At 60.3% G+C, this 21,144-nt stretch overlaps 1 protein-coding gene across 2 annotated transcripts in view; it reads left to right on the forward strand.

Moving 5' to 3' along the window:
- RBM19 (RNA binding motif protein 19) overlaps positions 1-21,144 on the forward strand; it is a 136,680-nt gene that overhangs the window by 95,702 nt on the left and 19,834 nt on the right. For both annotated transcript variants that reach the window (XM_026514944.4, XM_026514945.4), the window contains exon 23: positions 4,026-4,146. In XM_026514944.4, the coding sequence (XP_026370729.2) occupies positions 4,026-4,146 (121 nt within the window). The remainder of the gene's footprint in view (positions 1-4,025; positions 4,147-21,144) is intronic.

Genomic DNA, 21,144 nt, shown 5'->3' on the forward strand with positions numbered 1-21,144 from the left:
GAGGGGAGCGGCCATGTTCCCTGGGCGCACTGTGTCCCAAGCGCTGCTTGGGCAGCAAGGAGAGAGGCCTTCCCTTCCAGGTTCAAGGCTGAGCCCAGGAGGTCGGCCCGCAAGCAGGTGTCCATGGGGCCGGTGCTGGGCTGGAGGCCACGCGGGCAGGGCGCAGGGAGGGCGCCCGGCTGTCGTCTGTGTGAGGAGAGCATGGTGTCCCCTGGGCCACCAGCAGGTCGATTGTGAGGAGGGAGCTCTTCCAAGGCCAGAGCAGATTATAAAGGCCCAGGGATGGAACGTACAGGGTCTGAAAGGAAAAGCTAGAAGGAAGTTGACGTGCGTGGAGACCTTGGCCGGCGCCTGTATTCCTTTCATTGAAATGGGAGAATGATGTCTGTTCTCATGAGTAGGTTGGGATCATAGGCGTAGAGTTCCAGCCCAGGAGATCCATAACCCGTGGGAAGAAGAAGGCCCTTGCGTTCCAAGGGAAGAAAACGGGCAGCAGAAGCAGGATTTGGAGAGAAGCACCAGGCCAGGAACGTCTGACTCCCCACTTTTTCTGAGACACCCTCATCGCACTGACCCCAGGCACCCCCAGGTGAACGAGGCCCTGAGAGCTGATTTGGCAGAGGGGTGCCTGCGGCTGATGTTCAGAACTCTCGGGAGGAAGGTGGCGGGTCTCAGCAGGCACAGAGGCCAGGGAGGAAGCTGCTGGCGGGCCCCAGGCCAGAGAGGCCGGGGCTGCACGTTCCCCTCTGCTGTGCCTGGAACCTTCCGTGTCTTCTGCACTAGCCTGAAAGCCCCTCGAGGCCTGGGCTGTGTCCTCCTGCTCACCCACCCCCCTGCCTCCTAGGATCCCCCAAATATAACAAGCTCTCATTAGGCTCTTTTGGTGAAATATGACTGCTGGATTGTCCAAGGCCACTTTCAGCCTCGGGTCACTGTCCCTGCTGCCTGAGACAGTTTGAGGCCACTGCATGGCACCTAGCAAGGCAGCGGGCACTTGGGAAAGCGACCTGGTCTCCTGCGAACTGGAGGGGACTGGGGCGAGGGAAGCTCGTCCTGCTATTTTGGGAGAACCATGCTCTGTGCCCCCAGAGCCGAATGCACGAGAGCTTTTGTGTCCCACCAAATACTGTTCCTGCTCTTCGGTGCCATCAGGGGAGCAGAGGGCATCCATAATAATAATAATAACCACCACCAGCGGTGCTCCTCCTGTCCATTCGCTGCTGCCCCTCAAGGACTCGGGTCCCAGAGAGGTTAAGCAGCCTGCCCCAGCTCACGTAGCTTATTAGTGGTACAGCGGGGATGGGAACCAAAGCAGCCCAGGCCCAGAGCCCCCAGTCTCAATGGTTGGGCCATCTTCACCTCTGGAGGTGCAAAGCCCTTCCAAAGAAGAGATGAGGATTTGGAAGGGTTGCCGTCAGAGGGAGGCGAGGAGAGGGGGTTTTAGCAACTCTGCAGTGAGCAGAGCCCTCTCCAAGCTTGGTGGGGCCCAGCAGTGGAGACTGGGGTTCCAGGGGTCGGAAGGAAACGCCAGTCTGAAGGCTGCACACAGAGGGAGGCTGGGGTCGGGGCGCTTCGCCCGGGCCCACCTCCCAGGCCCCCTCCCTCACTTCTCTCTTCTCCCCAGATGCAGCCTCGTGGGCGCCCCTGCCCGCCTGCATCCCTGGGACCGCAGCTCCTCAGGGACCCAGGCGCCGGGGCAGAATACCCACCCCGCCAGACTCCCGACTGACTTCTCTCTCCCATCTTCGAACCCCCGCTCCCCCAGTCAGGCTGTTTCTCTGCCGTGCCAGCTGAGAACGCGTGTGTTTTAAAGCTCTGAATGGGCCATTTCGGCTCGGAGTCCAGATGCATTTTTATATCCGCATGGAAAAAATGCAGAGGCTCTGCTGGCAGTCAGAAAGAGTTTTTAAATTAAAGTCAAAAAGGGGGGGGCAGAAAAAGTTTCCTGCACCTGGCCCTTGCCAGAAAAGCGCGACTGAGAACAAAGCGTTTCTGTACTTTGACCACATGTCTCGTTTTAAAAAGATGCATGTCCCAGCCACCTCCCATCAGTGCTTTTCAGATTCGGTGGTTTATGGACTATCAATTGTGGACTATCCCCCCCGCCCTCGCCGGGGCTTGTTACGTGTTAATCCCACAATTAGCTCCATTTTATAGATGAGGAGAGCGAGGCTCCCAGTGGGGCACCTGACTTACCCAGGGTCACCTCCGCGGCCGTAACAAAGTGCCACAGGCTGGGTGCCTGAAACCAACAGAAACTGATTATCTCACAGCTCTCAAGGCTAGAAGTCCAAGGTCAAGGGGGCGGGAGTTGTTGGGTTCCTTTCAAGGGAAGTCTGGTCCCTGCCTCTCTCCCAGCTCCCGGTGACAGCGGCATTCCTCAGCCTCTGTCTCCATGGGGCACCCGCCCTGCATCTCTGTCTCTTACAAGGCCGCAGTCACAGTGGGTTAGGGGGTCCGCCTTCTCCAGGACGCCCTCACCTTCATTTGACTACACCTGCAAGGACCTGTTTCCAACTAGGGTCACACCCCGAGGTAGCAGGGGTGTGGATTCCAACATCCATTTTTGGGGGGAACACGGTTGAGCCCGTGACAGTCACGCTGCCTCCTCACAGCATGGGGGAAGCAAGAGGGACGGGCCCCGCCGCCCCTCCTCTCATACCATGTGGTGCTGACTGCAGCCCAGAAGCACGGACGACGACGCCACCCTTAGCCCCCGTTGCTTCCAGTGCTCACGAGCCCCCCGGGGCTAGCCCTGTCCCCACCCACAGCCGACCCGAGGCCTCTGTGCTGAGAGACAGAAACCACAGATGTGATAAGTGTGCAGTAACAGCACAACCAGGACGAGAGCTAGCATCTGTTGGCGCTTGCTGTATACCCCCACACCGTTGGAGGCACCTTCCACGTTAACTCCTTCTCATCTCCCGTGGAACCCTTAGCTGGGAGTACCATTAACGTTCCCATTTCATAGACCAGGAAACTGAGGCCAGAGAAATTCATTAACTTGCCGAGGTCTCGAAGTGAGGAGGTACAGGACCTGCCCTGCCCAGGCACGGTGGCTCGGGAGTCTAAGCGCGTGGCCTCTGTGTGCCAAAGGAGAGCTGTAGGGAGAGCCCCTGGGCAGTGCCACTTAGCCTGGGCCCTAGCCGCGTTTCAGAGCGAACTCACCCATCCCGCACGGTTCCATTCATCTGAAATGTCCAGAACAGGCAAATCCAAAGAGACGGACTAGTGTTTGCGGGGGGGCCGGGGGAGGGTGTGGCGTGCTCCGTCCTGAGTGTGGGGTTTCTTCCGGGAGGAGGAGGATGAAGTATTCTGAACTTGACACGGTGATGGCCGCACAACTCTGAATATCTTGAAAACCACTGAACTGTGTACTTCAAATGGGTGACTCGCACGATGTGTGTCTTGTATCTCAGTAAAGTGACACCAAACACCAGAGATGGGGGAGGCAGAACTCGGAGGCCAGGAGCAGCGAAGAGCAGGAAGACAGAGCTGCGGAGGGAGCCAGCGCCTGGGGTTGGCGGGGGGGCCTTCCGGAGGCTGAAGGTGGCCTGGCCTCAGGCAGCAGAGAGAGGTGGGGGACGGACTCCTCGGGGCTAGCGAAGGACAAAGCCACCAGGCAAAAGCGAGGGGCCTATGTGGCTGTCACCATGGCTAGACAGGGCTCGGCTTTCTCACGTGGCGTGGCCCCCGATGGCCCAGTGGGAGGCGAGCCGGTTCATGGGGTGGCCCTCCCCAGACAGGACACAGCACGGGGAAGAAGCCGGCCGCTGGCCCGGGCACCAATTACAGGCAGATATATTGACGGCATGGTCACTTGCAGCTCTCTCCCTGGGAACGTAACCCGCTAATTGAATAAAGTGCCCGACAGCTCCCACACCCTCGCCAGAGAGCAGGTGTCACAAGGGCCAGAACCTGGCCTTTGAGCTTGAGGTGCCGGCAGGCGGGAGGGGGACAGGATGCAGTGTCTGCGGTAGGTCTCCACTAGCTCGCAGTTTCATTTCCTGCCCTTCCGCCCCCAGAGAGCCTTCCAGGCGCTGTGTCACAGCACCCACCTGTACGGCCGGAGACTGGTCCTGGAGTGGGCCGACTCGGAGGTGAGCCTGCAGGCCCTGCGGCGGAAGACAGCTGAGCGCTTCCACGGTAAGTGTGCGGGGCTCTGAGAGCACTGTCCTTGCGGCGATGGGCTGCGTGGGGCAAGATCCCTGTCTCCCTGCGCGTGCTCGGTACCCTCCCTCTGCCCCCCAGATGTGCTGTCTGCCCTCCTCTCCCTGCTTCGCACCAAGAGGCTGATCTGTGTGGACGGCACCCGTAGCCTCCATGCCCTATGGCTTCCAGCTGGGTCAGGTCATTGGGAGGCCTGGTGGAAACTGGGGGGAGGAGAAGACTGGGGTCATGGGGTTTATTCCCTCCCCATCCCACCTCTCCACCCCCGCCTTCCGTCCTGCTAGGTGGCTGGCTGGCTGGCACTGCCACCCAAGGCCACAGCTCAGTCTAGTTGCCCTCTCTACCCAGCACTTTCTATCCAGGTCCCTGTGGCCAGCCTCGGGGTTCGTTCATGTTGAAACCCCTGCCCTCTGCCACCTCTTTGGTTACCCTCCTCGTTTACTCAGTTTGGGGGCCATCTACTCCCTGCCGGGGGCCTGATGGTCCCAGAACCTGACTTCACCTCTTACACACTTTGGGGGCATCACGCGGCCTCGCCGATGATTCAGTCCATCCCCAGAAAATACTCAGTGAGCACCTGCTCTGTTGGGCGACGGGTTTGAGTGGAAGAGGCCGGGTACATGACTGGAGCAGGTGGTCTAGAAAGGCCTCCCTGCAGAGGTGACATTTGTGCCCACGAAAGAGCTGCCTGAGCAGTGGGGACCTTGAGCTTGGAACCTAGAGAAGCAGGGAGGCCAGCGTGGCTGGAACAGATAAAGTGGAGAGAGTGGGGGGCTGGCTCACAAGGGGCCTCGTCCTGCCCAGCAAGTTGCTGGGAATCAGGCAGAAGGGATAAAGGAAAGCCCCAAGGACACTGGGCCACACTGGGCCACACCAGGCATGTGGAAGGTGTGGCAGGTGCCCCCGACGGTCCCTCACAGAGTGCACCCCCGCACTCGGGATAGCAAGGGACCTTTGAACTTGAATCCCATCTCCACGCCTCTCCCACACGTCTCAGAAGTGCATTCAAGGCCAGGCAGTGAAGGGGCAGCTGCTAGCCTCCTATCCACTTAGGATCCCATTGGCTTAGTGACGGGTGCCCAGGAAGTAGCCTCACCCAGCTGGGAATGCGCCTCTTCCTCCCCGCTGCCTGGGAAAGCCGGGCTTGGTGAAGGGGCTCCGTGCTCTCCCCCATGGCATCAGCCACGGCCACTCTGAGGCAGTGTGCCACCCTCCACCCAGGAGTCCCAGGGACAACTGGAGGGGTCATGGCTCTCGGGGGCTTTCCTGGGTAGACCAGTTACCCAAGTGCCTGCCACTGCTCCCCTCACCCACCCCCACTGGGCAGCGGGGAGCAAACAGTGTCCCCTGGGGGCAGAGTGGGGTTGTTGGCTACAGAGCCCACCCTTCTCCCACTCTTCGTGTAGGGATGGAGCCTGGAGCCAGGACGTGATCATTTACGGTCCCAGCTAGTGACACTCGGGTTCCCCAGTCATGCGGCAGCTTGGGGGGACACGCAGAGAAGGCGGCCCTCACGGGGAGGGAGTTTTCCAGTGGGGCCTCTCTGGTCTTGCTCCGGGCTAGCAAGCAGGGCTTCCCAGCAGTGTCTCGGGGGTGCAAGAGTGCACCCCCCTCAGGTGTGCTACCATCTCCGGAGATAGGATGAAAGCCTCTCACAGTCGCTCAGCCTGCCAGACCCTTCAGAATACACCCTCGCCCTGCCCACTCCAGGGGCTTTTCCCAGCCTCGTCCCACCAAACCTCCCCAAAGGCCACGCGGTGTTCTGTGTCTTCCCATGTGTTCTTCCCTCTGCTCAGAATGCTCGGCCTGCCCATTTCTTTAAGCAGGCACTGCCTATGCAGCCATTAAGGCCCAGCTCAAATGACGCCTCCCCCAGCAAGCCCTCCCTGCCTCTGCTCCCCTCCTGGGGTATCAGTAACGGCTCCATCCTCTGCTCTCCCACCTCCTTTCCTATACTTCTCTGGTGGGTCACCATATATTCCTTTATGGTTTTATCCTCCCTGGACTGATGCCTTTCCCGACATGGAGACTGTGTCCTTGGGTTCCTCTTTGGGCCCCCCGTGCCTGGCACAGCGTCCGGCACAGGGCGGGCCCCCCGTCTCAGGCTGGGGAGGATACCGGCAAAGGCGCACAAGAAACCAGAGAAATGAGGACTGAGTACACAGTCCCAGGCTTACAACTCAATAAGTCCCCAAATCCTGACGTGTAGAAAGGGAACCTGTCCTTATCGACAGCCATTGACAGGCCCGAATGCCCCCATCGGCAAATGTTTGTGTAAGGGACGCTGCCCGCTCGTCCGCACCGCCCGCCCCCAGAGCCGGCGGCCTGCAGGCTCAGCAGTTCTGTCCTGCGTCGGAGAGAAGCCCCCTTCAATAAATTGAGTTCCAAAGACAGCATTACTGCCTCACCACCGCGAAAGACGCGGCCAGGAGCGTTTGTGCAGGATCGGCCGCCTCCGAGTATCCGCGGCCGGCCGAGGCCCAGACGGGGCAGCCACAGTCGCAGGAGTCATGGAGACAGTGGCTTGGTTGCACACGTCTTCCCGCGAACACCCCAGCAGCTCTGCGACGTGGGCATGTGAGCCCCAGTTTTTGGTTTTTGGTTTTGTTTTTTTAATTTTAAGATTTTACTTATTTGAGAGCAAGCGAGAGAGCGTGAGCAGGGGAGGGGCAGAAGGAGAAGCTAAGACTCCCTGCTGAGCAGGGAGCCCGATGCAGGACTCGATCCCAGGACCCTGGGATCATGACCTGAGCCGAAGGCAGACGCTTCATCGCCTGAGCCACCCAGGTGCCCTTGATCAGCCCCATTTTTCGGATGGGAAAACTGAGACCCATCAAGCATTGAAGTGACACGTGACAGCTAGTGTTACTAAGGACTCGCTCTGCGCCAGGGCCCGTTCTTAGCATATGACCTGCACCGTCTCAGCCTCAGGGCTGCAGTAGCAGCTCCAGGCCCTGCTGTCTCCGTTCTGTAGACGAACCGAGGCACTGGCCATGGTCACGGAGCTGGAGAGTGGCAGATCCGAACTCCAGGCCAGCCCTAGAGCCTCCCACCCCACCCCGTCACCCTGTACTGCATGGCACTAGCAAATGCCATTTTCCAGAAGTTTGGGGCCTTTGTTAGACCTGGGGTGTGTGAGTGTGTTTCCTTCATGGCTTCCTTCATTCTGACTCATCCAGACCCTGAATGTAGACTCTCCTGGGTCCCTTCCAGGAATGATGGAAAATGTCAGATGGCCCTTTGGAATTGTGTCCTCCTAGAAAGCCCTGCGGGGTGCGTGTTACCGCGTCCCCGCCTATGATAAGCTCAAGTGCAAGGTGGGATGAGGGCCTCGAGGTCAGTTTTGAGGGTCAGCCCAGCTCTGTGTTTGGACTCCCTTTGAGTCCCCCCTCGAGGAACATTGCCGTCTCAGGTTCTGGAAGGGGTGATGAGCTCTGAGCTAACTGAGTGTGTGGAAGTGAATGCTACCAGACCCTCCCTGCACCAAGGAGAGATGGGCAAGGTCCTACCAGGGAACTGAATTTACCCCAGGGGTTGGCAGGAAGAACCTGTAATGCGGAGGTGAGGGCAGGGGCCAGAGGTGAGCAGGAGTGAAGAACAGCCCCCCGCAGCCCCCGCCCCATCCCCAGCACCTGTAGGGGCAGGTGGGGAGGAAGTGATGTCCCTGCGGTCCATCGAGAGCAGGGCCTGCAGACATCTACTCGATCCCCTAGTGGAGAGGGCCACAGCCAATGCCAGAGAACTCCCCAAAGCAGGTGGGGAGCTGGGGGAGAAATGGCTGCAGCTCCCTCTCCTCCCACCTCTGCTCCCCTCTGAGTCTCTCCTTGGTCCATTGCATCTGTAAGCCAGAGGGCCAGGTCCCCCAGGGACACCTGCCGGGGGACAGCAGGACAGAGGATGGATCTGATGGCATTGGAGAATATCCAGCCCATGTGGTGCCCATGAGCAGCAGGGGTGTGGCCGGAGCGGGGGGAGCCGGCCGTCTTTGCTGAGGGGAGGCCTCCCGTCTGGAAGGGTCTCTTAGACGCACACCCGCGTGTCCAACCTCCACACCGGCCTCACCTGTCTGGGTCGTGAAGAGGCGACAGCAAGGCAGCCTGAGAGTAAAGTCATTCCCGGTTGTGTTTCACTGCACTCTTGCCCAAAGAAACACATGATAATCCTCTGAAAACAAAAGAAAGCTCTCTCCAGAACACAGCAAGATAAGACACAGGGATTTGTACCCTGGAATCCGTGAAACCTTGTCTTCGTGGATCCTAGTCTGGGGCTGGCCTCAGAGGAGCTGTGAACACCCAGAAAGGTTGTCACGGGGGCGGGGGGAGTGCGTGCGTGTGTACATGTGTGTGCACACGTGTGTGCATGCGTGCACCTCTCTGGCAAGAGGATCTGTTGTCATCAGATTTTCCGTAAGCTCCTGGTCCCCGAAAGGTTGGCTGTAGGAGAAAGAGCGTTGACCTTGTAATCAAGGAGACCCGGTTTCTGTTGCTCCCTGGCTGAGTGTCCAGGGAGGCATCAGTGTGCCCTCTGGGCTTCCGTTTCCCCTTCCCCGACCTAGGAGGCTGACAAAGTCACCCGCTTGTAGGCTTGTGCTGAAAATGATCTGTGCGTAACAAGCAGCAGGAGTTGCCCTGGTTTTGTCACCCACAGGGCCTCCCCGCCCCGCAGGGCACTCCCAGCAGGTAGAAGCTCTGTGTCTTCCCATTTTACAGATGAAGGGCGGAGGCAGGCGGAGATGAAGTCGCTTGCCCGGGGTCACGTAGGCAGTGAATGGTGGAAGCCAGGTTCAAGCTCATACAGTCCGGCTGAGGCGCCCTGTTCTCAGGGCAACGGCTCCATCCGTCCTTCCCACGTTAGCTGGACCCAAGGGAGGGGGGCGGTGAATCGTCGTAGAACAGGTGCTCTGGAGCCCGCAGTCCCTCTTACCCACCCACCCCATTGTCTGAGCTCTCCAGGGAACGGGAGGTACCCCCGCAGCCCTGAATGTTCAGAATAGGGCTGCTGGCCTCCCGCTCTCCTGGCTGGACCCTTTTCCCCGCCCTGCCCCTTCCCCATGGCGAAAAATACCCAGCTCATTTGTGTCAAAATCGGCATTGTTCAGCGCTTCCAGGGCCCTGGCAGACTCCGAGGGCAGGTGGGACCCATGCCCAGTTTCCTCCCTCCAGGCCGAGCTCTGCCAGGAAGGCACTCAGATCTCAGGTGGAGGCCCCAGCCCCGTTTGCCCAGTCCGAGCCCCAAGGCCACGAGGCCACACAAAGGGCTCCCTGTGGAAGGTGGGCCGGGGAATGACAGGCAGGCATCTCAGCCATTCAGCAGGGCCAGGCACGAGGCTTGCTGGCAAACTGAGAGCTTCGTTCACAGCCCCTGCGACCAGCCCCTCTCTCTAACCAAGAGTCCCTGACGAGCCTAGGTGACAGTGGACAGCCGTGCACGGTTCAGGCTAGATAACACTAATGATTATTATTACTGCTGTAACAGCTTTCATCTGTTAAGCCTTACTCCGTGCCAGGTATTATCGACGGGCGGGCGCAGGTATTAGTCCCGCAGAATCCTAGAAGGTAAATACCGTCATTCGCTTTTGCTTCACAAATGAGTAAACTGAGGCACAGAGAGGGCAGATACCCTGCCCAAGGGAGCACCCGGTTACTAGCAGCCGAATCAGGAGTCAGACCTGGGCTTTTGGCCATGCTGCTGGACTGAGTCTTTGTAACAGCGTGTGTGCCCCGCTGCCCCTTCCACTGACCCCGGGGTGTGTCCCCCATACCTGCTCTGTGACCTCGGGCACAGCACTCGGCCTCAGCTTTGTCATCCGTACGGTGGGGCGACGGCGTCCACCTTCTCTGGGGACCCGCGGTGCTCAAGGAGACACTGCCTCTGGTACTGCTGGCACAGGGGAGCGTGCGACAGACGTCACTTGCCCAGTTCCTTCTCGGGGCCACCTGGAGCGCCTTGTTGACCTCGTGTCCCAGTCAAGCCGGGCTCAGGGAGGATGTGCTCAGGACAAGGAAGAGAGATAGAGGAGCAGCCCTGGTTTTTTCAGGCCTGAGCGATACCCGAGTGTGTGTGTGCACGCGTGTGCCCGCGTGTGTGAGTGGGGGAATGGAGGTGCCCAGGACGGTGCGTTTGCATCTGACTCTGGATGGCGGCTGGTCTCCCGTGTCTCGAGCGCATAGCCCCTGCTGGGCACACGGTAGCCGCTGAGAACACAGTAGCGAGGAGGAGGATTCCTCGCGGGGGAGACGGCGTTCGGAGTGCCCTGTGTTTCGACGCAGGTGTGGGACCTAGACGTGCTCCCTGCCTGGCCTGGTGCTCGCCGCTCACCGAGGCTCCTGTATTGGCAGCCAAAGAAGCTTGTTTTAAGCCCCCACACCCCGGCTTCCCCACCCTTAGGAAGGCTTCCTCCTAGCCCTTGTTCCTATAAGATGGCAGGGTGTCACGTTTTCCCTTCTCAGGTGAGGCCTACGATACACCCATCCCACTGAACAGCAAAGAGCAGGTCTCTGAGTGTCACTGGGAAAGTTGTCCTGAGTCTTGACACCAGACAGAGGTGCTTTGAGAGGGAACAGCAAGCCGGCTGTCCTCCCCTCGCCCCTGTCCCGCCCCCGCCTCCCCTCCCGGCCCCGACCCGCCTCTCCCCCCTGCACCTCGCGGCCCCCGGTAGGTGAAGGGCTATTCTTCAGTGCCTCGCGTGTGGGAGGGTGAAAAGAGAGAGCAAGGAGGGAAGAAAGAGGAAAGCCGGCCACTGGCTGTGTCCTTTTCTTCCCGAGCGTGTTACAAACCAGCAGGGTCGAGGCATCGAGAAGCTTTCAGGGCCTCGGCAGGCCGCGGTACCCGCAAGTGGCACCGAAAGAATATAATGGTAGAGAAGCAATCCGCCCGCAGAACCCTCTGTTTCAGAGCCCGCACAGCCAGGGAGGCCCGGGCAAACAGGCTTTTATTTGGCCGGGAGCGCGGCTCTGCTTCCCGCCGTTGTCTTATTCCAGCTGGGAGGACTGATGGGCTGTGGTTAGCGGTCGCACCTTTCACCTCCGGAGCCGGGAGCGCAGACATGACCGGCATGGCAAGCGGCTGGCAGCGGCGCCTCCCCCGCCCACCCGCGCCGGGCCAGGCCGTGATGGGAGATCTGCTGTCTCTGGGTGCAGACGGGTGCCCGTCCGGGTGGGTCCCGAGCCTCCAGCACATGCCGCCCACCCCCAGCCAGGCACCGGTGGGGACCAGGCGGGGAAGGAGCCTGACTGCTGGTGCCCTTATCCTGGCTGCCCGACCCCGGCTCCCCTCGCCTGGAGCTCTCAACCAGAGCGTCAGAGACTGGCCCTCTCCCTGGTACCCCTTGTCTGCTCAGTTCCCGCATCGCCCCTTGCCCCATCTTCCTGCCGCTTTGTGTTCCCGTGTGGGATTGTCTGATGTCTCTTCTCCCCGTGAGGCTCTACCCTCCAGGGCACGGGGCCCTCTCCACGCCCCCTGCGTGGCCTTGCGTCTAGCACAGAGTGGGCGCCCCTAACTGGGAGCCAGACACATGAACGTCAGGAGGGCCCATTCTAACCGAGCATCTCGTCCGGAGCAGCCACAGTGCGGGAGCCGGTTCTGTCCCTCCTGTCATCCCACGGGAGGGAAGCCGGGGCGCAGGGATGCTGGACAGTTAGCTGTGCAGCCAGCCCTGGGGCCTGCTCGGCCTGAAGCCCACTCTTCCCCACCGTGAGCCTCGACACACACCAGTGTGAAAGAGACAGCCACGTGACTTCTTATTAAAGACCAAATCAGGTGCAGGAGAAGAGGAGAGAGGGCCGAGTGGAGGACCTGCTCTGTGCGGGGAGCACGGCCGAGGGGTTTGGCCTCCCAGCTCACTGGGGAGAGGTGCTGTTCCCGTCTTTCTGAGGTGCACACTGAGACCCAGAGAGGTCTAGTGGATTGCCAGAGGGCACACAGCTTTGCACACTGCAGAGCAGATAACCCTATCTCCCTACTCCCTATTCCGCAGAAGCCCCCAGATCCCAAATTATCCCCCTTTATCGGACCTGGCCTCCCCGTCCAGGTAGGGCAGCAGTTGCAAACCAGAGCCCACAGCCAGACCCAGCCTGCAGCATGTTATTGAAAAATAAAGGTTTTTGGCACATGGCCGTGCCCGTGTGTTCCCGTGGTCGGTCTGGCCGCGTGCTGGCAGTGCGAGGGAAGAGCAGAGTGGCTGCAGCAGAGACACCGTGGCCTGCAAAGCCAAAACTGTTCACTGCCTCACCACTTACAGAAGGAGTTGGCAGCCCCTGGGGCTCGAGAAATAGCTGCCCTTGTTTTACCTAAAAGCCACGGGGACGGCTGATTCCTCCTACCATGCCCCCTCCTTTCTCAGAGAGTATACAGTTCTAGAAGCATCACAGCCACACCCTCACCACCCCCCCAACTGGAGTGCTCTGCTTAAGAACTCCAGCTTTCCCTGGGAAGGAGTCCCCATTGTTCTGCCCCCATATACTCCGCTCACTCATTCATTCATTCATGTGCTCAACTCTGCACTGACCACCTCATGGTCAAGGCTTACTCAGCCCTGAGGACCAAGCAGTGAACCAAAGACAAGGCCCCTGTCCCGGAATTAAACTGACTGGTATTTCCTGGGCAGAGACAGATGACAAAAGAAAAAGTAAATAACAAAATTAGGATGATAGCAAGCCCTATGGAGGGAATTAGAAACAGTAGCAAGATGCCTCAGAGGTGGGGAGGAGTGGAGAGATTTTCCCCTCCTCATGGCACAGCCCTGGACCAGAAAAAGTCTTTCCAAGGAGTCGGTGTTTTTGTGATGGGAAGAAGAAAGCCAGCTAGCCACAGATCCGGGGGGAAATACATTCCAGGCACAGGGACCCACAGGTGCAAAGGCCCTGGGGCAGGAACATAGTCCTAACAGGCCACCATGGCTAGAGAACAGTTCCAGGGTGGAGAATGCTGGGAAACAAAGCTGGAGAGAGGCCAGCAGGGCTCCTTTTGGGGCCTGGCAGGGAGCCTGGCTTTTATTCAGCATAAAGCAGGAAGTCCCTCAAAGATTTAAGAAGGGAGAATTTACACTGTCAGACCTCTTCCTCCCTGTTCTATGGGGCGTGCATTGCAGAGGGGCAAGAATGGAGGTAGGAGTCCCACTGTGGTCCTCCTAGCAAGCAGGGGCAGTGGCCTGGGTGGGGACAAAGACCATAGGGATGGAGAGAAGCAGGTGGATTGAGCCTATGTGGTGAAGGTAGAGCCAGCCTAATTTGCTTCTGGAAGGCATGAGGGAAATTAAGGCCAGTGTGGAGATCTCTGCTCAGAGCCACTCAGAGGATGGCGGTGCGTCATGATGATGAAGCCCAGGAAGCTGGGAAAAGCAGGTGGGGGTTGGGGGGGCACATGGGGTTTGAGACACCTATTAGGACTCCCCGTGGGATGTCAAAGAGATAGATCTATGAGTTTGGAGCTCAGGGGCGAAGTCTGGGCTGAGATATAAATTTGGAAGTCATCAGCGTACAGATGATATTTAAAGCCTGCAACAGTTCACCACCCCCCCCTTCCATAACTTAATCATTTCTAGGACGGCACATTTTCAAAAGATCGGAGACCAGGAGAGCCCGTTATCCCCACGCCAGCCCTTGCAAATATGCCTTCTTGATCTTGGCCATGAAAACATAATCATCGGGCTTTAAAAATCACAGTCAGGAAAGTTCAAGCAAGTATGTGAAGTCACAGAATTTATTATTCAAAATACCCCTTTGCTGTGGATCTTTCCAGCTCCCTGGAGACAGAAGGTTCCTGTAAGCTCCCCTCGCCTCGCTTTTATTCCTGCATTTGGGTGCCTCTCGTTCCCTCCTTAAGGCTTCACGGAGGCAGGCAGCCCAGCAGGAAGCAAACGAGGGGGACTGTCCCACCTGCCACCGCGTCTTACCCCTGCCCTCTCGGAAGGGCGCCACCTTCCCAGGCCGGCTCCTTTCTCAAGTGGCCCAGCCACCCCAGCTGGCGGAGGCAGAGTCGAGCGAAGACCCACGGAGAAGCGGGAATTGTTTGGGTCAGACAGCTCCTCGGCCGCAGCCGCCAGCGAGGGTGCAAATGGCTGGCGGTAGGGAGGGCTCCACGTTCCAACAGCCGAATGCGTCCCCTGCCGAGGTGCTGGGGAGGCTGGAGCGGCCCGGAGCTGGCGGGAGCACGTGTCTCCAGGTCACCTCCTCCTCCTCCCTCCTTCCTGCCCACGCCCGAGCCTCTCGGAGTGGTGTTTTGGAAATATTTCCAGGCGCTTCAGCAATACCCTGCCCGCTCTCTCCCTTCCCCTGGGAGTGGCTGTCCGTGCGGGGAAGGTACTTGCTCCCAATCCAGCTAAATTGTTATTGACTTGTGTTCTCTGCGCTCCGCAAACATTTCACTCAGCCGTCGCCAGCGAGGCCAGGAATCCCTGCTAGGGCTAACGGGGAAACCAGCTGTGCCGGGCCATTTCTCCTGCTCTTCCTCATCGATCACGGAATTAAACTGACAGAAGGAGAATTTCAGAGCGACTTGGGAGGGGAAGGGGCCGGGCCCGGATTGGACAGGGGTTCGGGGACCTGGGGACCAGAGTGCTGGCAATAGGGCCGGGAGGAGGGTGGGCTTCCCTCCAGGGTTAGGACTGGTGGCAGGGGGCGGCCGATGTTGCTTCTGAATTGTCGGTGGGCCCAGGCCAGAGAAACCCAAGAAAAAACAAGACAGACGGGGAGATTTTTGTGACTGCTTCGTGGCCACAAGTGAAACTAGTGGGGTTCTGTAGACAGAGAGGGGAGAGACCATAAATCAGAGGCTGCACAGGTGAGCCGTCAACCGAGCTCTGCCTCAGATCTTTAGTGTGCCTATAAGATATACACAGGTGGGGTTTGGTTCTTTTTTGGTGTTTTGGTTTTTTTAATGAATCGCCACTATTGTGCTCTCAGAAGATTTGACCTGAAAAATGGAGATTCTGGCCCCTGGAAAAGTCAGGTCTGACCACTGTGGTGCAGCAGGGCCCATAGGGCAGCTGGGGCCAAGTTGCCACAGTCCTCAGCCCACCCTATCGTCTCCCTCCCGTGCCTGCCTGGCCTCGCGAGGCCCGTGCACGTCCAGATCTGGGGCAGACTTCCTCCCACCTTGGCCCCCTGAGGACACGTTACCACGTCCTCCCCACCCAGGGCTGTGCCAAGAGGAGGGGGACGGGAGGCTCTTGCCCGTCAAGTCACTACTGGAAACGGAACGATCCCTCCAGGCCCGAGGCAGGGGAGTGGGGGATGCCTTCCACCTGTTCCCTTCCTTTTTCCTTTGTTCCACTGCGGTGAGTCACCTTCACCTGGCCGCTCCCCGTCCTCACCAGCCCTCACCAGCCTCTCCGGCATCTGTAACTAATGCAAACACATGCAGGACGGAGCCTGAAAGCCCCCGAGCTTAGCCCGGCCCCACAGCCCTACGACGGGCTAAATCCACCATAATCCGGGCCCCGTGGATGGGGAGCTTCCGGGCCAGCTGCGTGGAACGCACAGAGCGAGGGCCTGCCAGGCGGCACGGTCTCGTGCTTCCCCGCACGCTGGAGCCCCGGCACCGGGGTGATTCGTAAGGGCAACGATCATCAGTCTCAGTAACCAACGGCCGCCCCGGGCCAATCGCATCAGAACCTCGGGGGGTGGGGGCCCGGCTTCAGTGGTTTCTAGATGATTCTCTCAGGCAGTTGGGTGAACGCCGCTGCTGTAGGTGGGTGGGTGCTGCAGGGTATCTGTTTCATGGCTTGTCTGCTGGGAGTTCTTTTCTAAGGGGCGACCAAGCTAGTGTGTCCACTGCAGGGCAGGCCACTGAGCCGCGGGACCGTAGGCATCACTGGTGTGACGGGGTGTGGGGGGAGTGTGCTCGGGGCATTTCTCCCAGCACCCACCCAGCCTGCTGCTCAGAGCCAGCAGGTGCCTGGGACACGGAGGCCCAAGGAACGCCGGGGTCCTCCGCTTCTCAGCTCTTCCTGGCCAGCCCTCAGCTTGCTCTCAGCTGCCTGGGCCCTGCCCACCGTCGGGCCCGACACGGCCACCATGGCTGGCGGTTCAGAATATCCTTCGGCGTTTTCTTCACGGCTGTGGCCGCAGCCCCAGGCCTGACACATAGCATGTTCTCACGTTCAGGGGCGGACGTGGGCCCGTTGTGGCCGGGTCAGCCCGTTTCCAGAGCACCTAGAAATGGAGACTTTTATGTAGCATCTTCCCTCCGTTTGCGTATTAGTAAGTAGTGTTTTAAATCTTGAATCCTGTCAGCAAACTCAAACACTCCACCAGGGGCCTGTGTCACGTGGGAGCCTTGCTTCTATTGGGTCAAACCCATAGACGTGGTGTCTTGGTGTGGGTCCCCCACAGGCAGAGCCTGAGACGTGGATTTGGGTACCAGGCAGATCACGTAGGAGGTGAGCCCAGGAAGCACATGAGGAACGGGGGGGAAGCGAGGGAACCAGTCCCGGGGCCGCAGTGAGCGGGCCCAGCCATGGGCAGCTGGCGCTCAGCCCACCAGGGCCCTCCAAATCTGTATGGCACACAGCTCAGAGCTGTCCCCCAGGAGACGAGGGAGCTGGGACATGTGTCCACCAACTCCCCATTAACACACCTCCCTGGTGGAAGGTTTCTCTGGGGGGCTCATGTCCCCAACACTTCCAGCCGGCCCTGCGCCAGGGCCACGCATAGCCCAGTGGCCAGAGACCGCCTTTGACGTGTCCCCGAGCCACGCACTAATGCTGCGGGCGGCCTCCAGGATGGGGCACCCCCAGTGGCTCCTGCATCGGTCCAGGGCTGCTGTTGCTGCCCCCATTTTAAAGACGTAAGCTGCCTGCATCCGGTAGCATCCAGCAACAGCGTCCATCACCGAGCCGCAAGATGGGCCAGCCTTCGCTGCACGCTAGGCGCTGCTGGAAAGACCTAGTACGTTTACCCTCCTGGAGCCCCAGGTGCCGTCCGAGCGGGGCACCATTGCGTAAGTGCGGGGATGGAGCACAGAGACGTGAGGCTCTGGCCCCAGGAGGCCCAGCCCGGAGCAGCGGGCTCTGGTCCTGGCAGCCTGGCCCCAGCCTCCCCCGGCTGCCAGCACCTGCACCTCTCAGGGCCCTTCCAGAATTCCCTTGTCCGCCGCTCTGCTCGGCCTTGCTCTGCGTGCCGCCTCTGGAACAAAACCCCATGAGGCGCTTTCTCTCGTCCCGCAGCCCCCCGCCCGGCCGCTCGCGCCTTTCTGTCTGCCTGTGCCTTGCACGCGGGGCGACAGCGCCAGCCAGGGCCGGGAGAGAGACGCGGGCTGGCATTCTGTCAAGGAATTAATTGAAAAATAAAATCATTAGATGGGAACTCCAGAAATGCAAAATGGTGGTTGGAGGGGCGGCGGGGAGGGGGGCAGGACTGGGGGGTTGTTGGGGGACGGCTGAGTTTTTGTCAAGTTAATTTCTCGGGCATTGATGTTTGGTGACATGCGCGTGCTGTTTATCTTCGGGTGCAGCTGTAACGCTGAAAGAAAATGCACAGCTTGTTTGGTTTATTTATTTTACACCTTTTCTCCGGTTCTGCATTATGTTTGTTTGGTGAAAACCCACTGAGGCTTTTGATGTCGGGGAAGTGGGATTTCAGCAGCTGTTTTCTGCAAGCGGGGTGCTCCGCGCACAGGCAGGGCCGGCGGGCGCCGCTGGGTGTCGTGTGGTGGGGACTCGGGCCCGACGCGTCCCCTGGGTCGGGGGGGTGGGTTGGGGGCCCGACCCGAGCCAGATGCGTCCGGCCCACGAGCGCGGTCACGGCTCCCGAGTGCCGCGCCCTTAGCGTGCAGGGCTCCGTGCACAGACTCGCGGGTGCTCCCGGCCGCCCCGGGGGACGGGTCCCGTTCTCACCCCCACGCACGGACGAGGAAGCCGAGACCCCAGCAGCTGAAGTGACTTGCCCCAGGTCACTGAGCCATTAGGCCTGGAGCGGGGACCTTGGGTTGTGTGACCCGCAAGCCCTTGGGGTTAGCCAGTCGCTGACCTGCTTCCTATGCCCTTTGCCCCGCAGGGGTCCATGAATCCATTTTCCAACCTGGGGTGGGGAAGGAGTACCGCGCCTTCCTGGGCCTTTACAAACCCAATCCTGTCATTATTTACCTGGTAGCTGTTCGTTGATCACCTACTATGTACTGGCCATCCTGTGACGGGCCCCGTCCTGTCGGCGCCTGCGGGCCTCGTGGCAAAGCGAGACGTTAAGTCGAGACGGGAGTCAGAGCAACAGAGATGGTCTCTCCACCATCGACTGGGGTCCGCCAGGTGCCGGTCACTGCTCTTTTTCCCCCATGAATTCCCCCCACGCCCCCAGGAGGTGTTGGTAGTGCCCCCACGTTACAGGCAATGAGACCGAGGCAGTGAGAGGCTGGTCCACGGTGGGGCGGAGGGCCCGAGCCTGCGTCCCCGAGCATGTATGCCAAGTGTTGACGCGTGGGCTGCCCAGGGAGGCTCTCGCTGGAAGGACGAGCCCGCCCTGCTCCAGGCGGAAGGGAAAACTTGCCTGTGGACCTGCGGGTCGGCGGTGGTGGCCACAGAGAAGGGCAAGGGTGGAGCAACTGCCCTGTCCGCCCCCCTGATCTTACACATGAGGGAGTGAACCTCACGGGGTACGTGCCCCCTGCCCAAGGGCACGCAGCTGGGGAAGTGCCCAAGCCAGTGTGTGTGACACTAAGGCCAGATGCGGTGGCCGCATGCCTGTCTCAAGGTCTCAGGCTCCCGTGCCGCCATGGCCGTGCCCCCCGCCCCAAGTCAGGGCCCCGGGAGACGCCACAGGGCACAACCCAGACAGCATGTGCGGCCTGCAAACAGGACAACTGAGGCAGAACCCAGGGGCCGGCGTGTGGTAGCTGGGAGCCTTGGGGGTGCGCGTCGCCCTGCACCTCTGTCTCCCGAGTTGTGAAGTGGGGGTGACGACCCCCCTCCTGCAGGGGGGTTCCTGAGACTCGGCCGAGGCACTGCCTGTGTGTGTCCTTCTGCTGGCTGTGTCCCCCTCCCTCTTGGCCTTGGTTTCCCCAGGCAGCCCTGCCCCTGTCGGTTGTATGGAATAGCCTGTCACCTGTCCGTTGCCCCAGGGCCTCCTGCAGGCCTGGCCCCGCTGCCTGTTCCAGGAGGGGGAGCTGAGGCTCAGAGGGGTGAAGGTCCCAGTGCTGCCGGGAGGGGAAGCATAGGACTGGAACCCAGCTCTGGGTGGCGTGGGTTCTCTCATTCTGCTGCGGCTGTGTCGCGGGGATGTTTGGCTCTTAAACGATTGTCAAATGGCCGCAGAGGAAGAGAGAGTGTCTGGTACCCAGTGACTCAAAGGAAGGCGGGAGGGCAGCCGAGGGCAGGGCTGGCATTCCAGGCCCAGGAGTGGAAGAACTGGGTCACAAGTCTGTAAGACAGCGAGGTCCGCTCCCAAGCCGACTGAGCATGGCTGATGCCCGTGAGCCTCGGGGCCGAGGTTGGGAGGTGCCCCCTGGTTCAGGGGGTGGGAGATGCCGTGAAGCCGTGAGCACAGCCACCTGCCAGTAGTGAGACCAGCACAGTGGGGTGAGAGGGCCGGATCCGGGAGTCAGCTGGGTTCTGCCACGTTTACGTTGTCACCTCCTCCAGGAAGCCGCCCTGATAGCCCACGTGGAGCAGGTGCCTCCCCATCACAGCGCTAACTGCCTGGATTGTGGTTGTCTGGCTCCTTCTCCATGTCCCTCACGGGACCAGGAGTGCTCTCAATGGGCCTGTCCCGTTCCCTCCCAGGCCCAGCCCAGAGCGGGCACTGCCCGGTCTCTGCTGTGAGGGGCGGAAACGTGAACGAAGGTGGTTAAAGACCGCTTTTGGTCCCGTGCCTCTTCTGTGTGTCCTTCAGCCACCCGAACTCCTCAACCTCATCTGTCCCTGCCACCCGTCCACTCAGCCAACAAGTGCTTTGTGACCAGCTGCTGTGCCGCGCGCTGTTCTGGGCCCTGGGGTACGGGCCTTGACCGTGCAGACAGACACCCCTTCACCCTGCAGCCGGCATCCCGGCTGGAGAGGCAGACAGTAAGCTGCACCGTAAAACACGGGGGTGAAGGCTACGGAGGAGCACGGATGGGGAAGTAGGGAGGGGGCACTGGGGGGCTTGGGCTTTTAAACAAGGAGATCAGGGAGACCTCCCTGACAAGGTGAGTCCCCCACGTGGTGCCCTGGGGAGCAGCGCTCCAGGCAGAGGGGGCAGCGGGTACAGAGGCCTGGAGCTGGGAGAGGTGGGGGCCAGCCACCAGGAAGGGACCCTGCGTGGCTGTCGCCGCGTGCGTGGGGGGATGGTGTGACCGGAAGTCCATGGAGGTGACAGTCCCCCCGGGTGGCTGGCAGCCGTCCCAACGGCTTCAGCTTTTCCCCAGGTGGGACCGCACCACGGAGGCTGAGACAAAGGAGCCACACATGCTAGTCCCCGGGTGCCGCTCAAGAGTGGGCTCTGGGAGGGAGGGCGGAGGAGGCTTCCCCATCCTGCAGGCCAGAGATGCCTCGGACTCAGGGCAGGGGGCCGCGGTGGAGATGGGGGTGCTCAGGGTGCAGACTGGCTGAGAGCTTGAGCCCCGGGGTGCGTAGGCAGACACCTGCTCCCTTGCCGGAGCCTCAGAGTGATGTCCAGCTGCGGGGACGACCAGACGAGCTCCGAAGGTCAAGCCCACAGCGCCACTGCCGTGGCCGTGCCAGGTGCCACCCGCCAGCCCAGGAGCTCGTACCCCCGTTGTTAGTAACGAGGAGGGGGCATCCGTGACGGGCTCACAGACCCTATTTTGCTGCTCTTCTATTTCCCGGCTCCCATTACCTGCCCACAAATTCAATTTCCAGAGGCCATTGTGCACCTCCAAAGCCTGGCGATCATAAGGAAACCAAAAGCGTCGTGGAGACAGTGAGGAAGGAGGGGCTGCTGCCCCCACCACCGGCCCATCCTGCCCCCTCTCCCTTTCCGTGACTCACAGTGATGGCTGCAGCTGCCCGGCCTGCGGGCTCCTGAGCCGGGGACAGCTCCGCAC

This window comes from Ursus arctos, unplaced genomic scaffold (assembly GCF_023065955.2).
Source record: "Ursus arctos isolate Adak ecotype North America unplaced genomic scaffold, UrsArc2.0 scaffold_34, whole genome shotgun sequence".
In the NCBI taxonomy this organism is placed as follows: Eukaryota; Metazoa; Chordata; class Mammalia; order Carnivora; family Ursidae; genus Ursus; species Ursus arctos.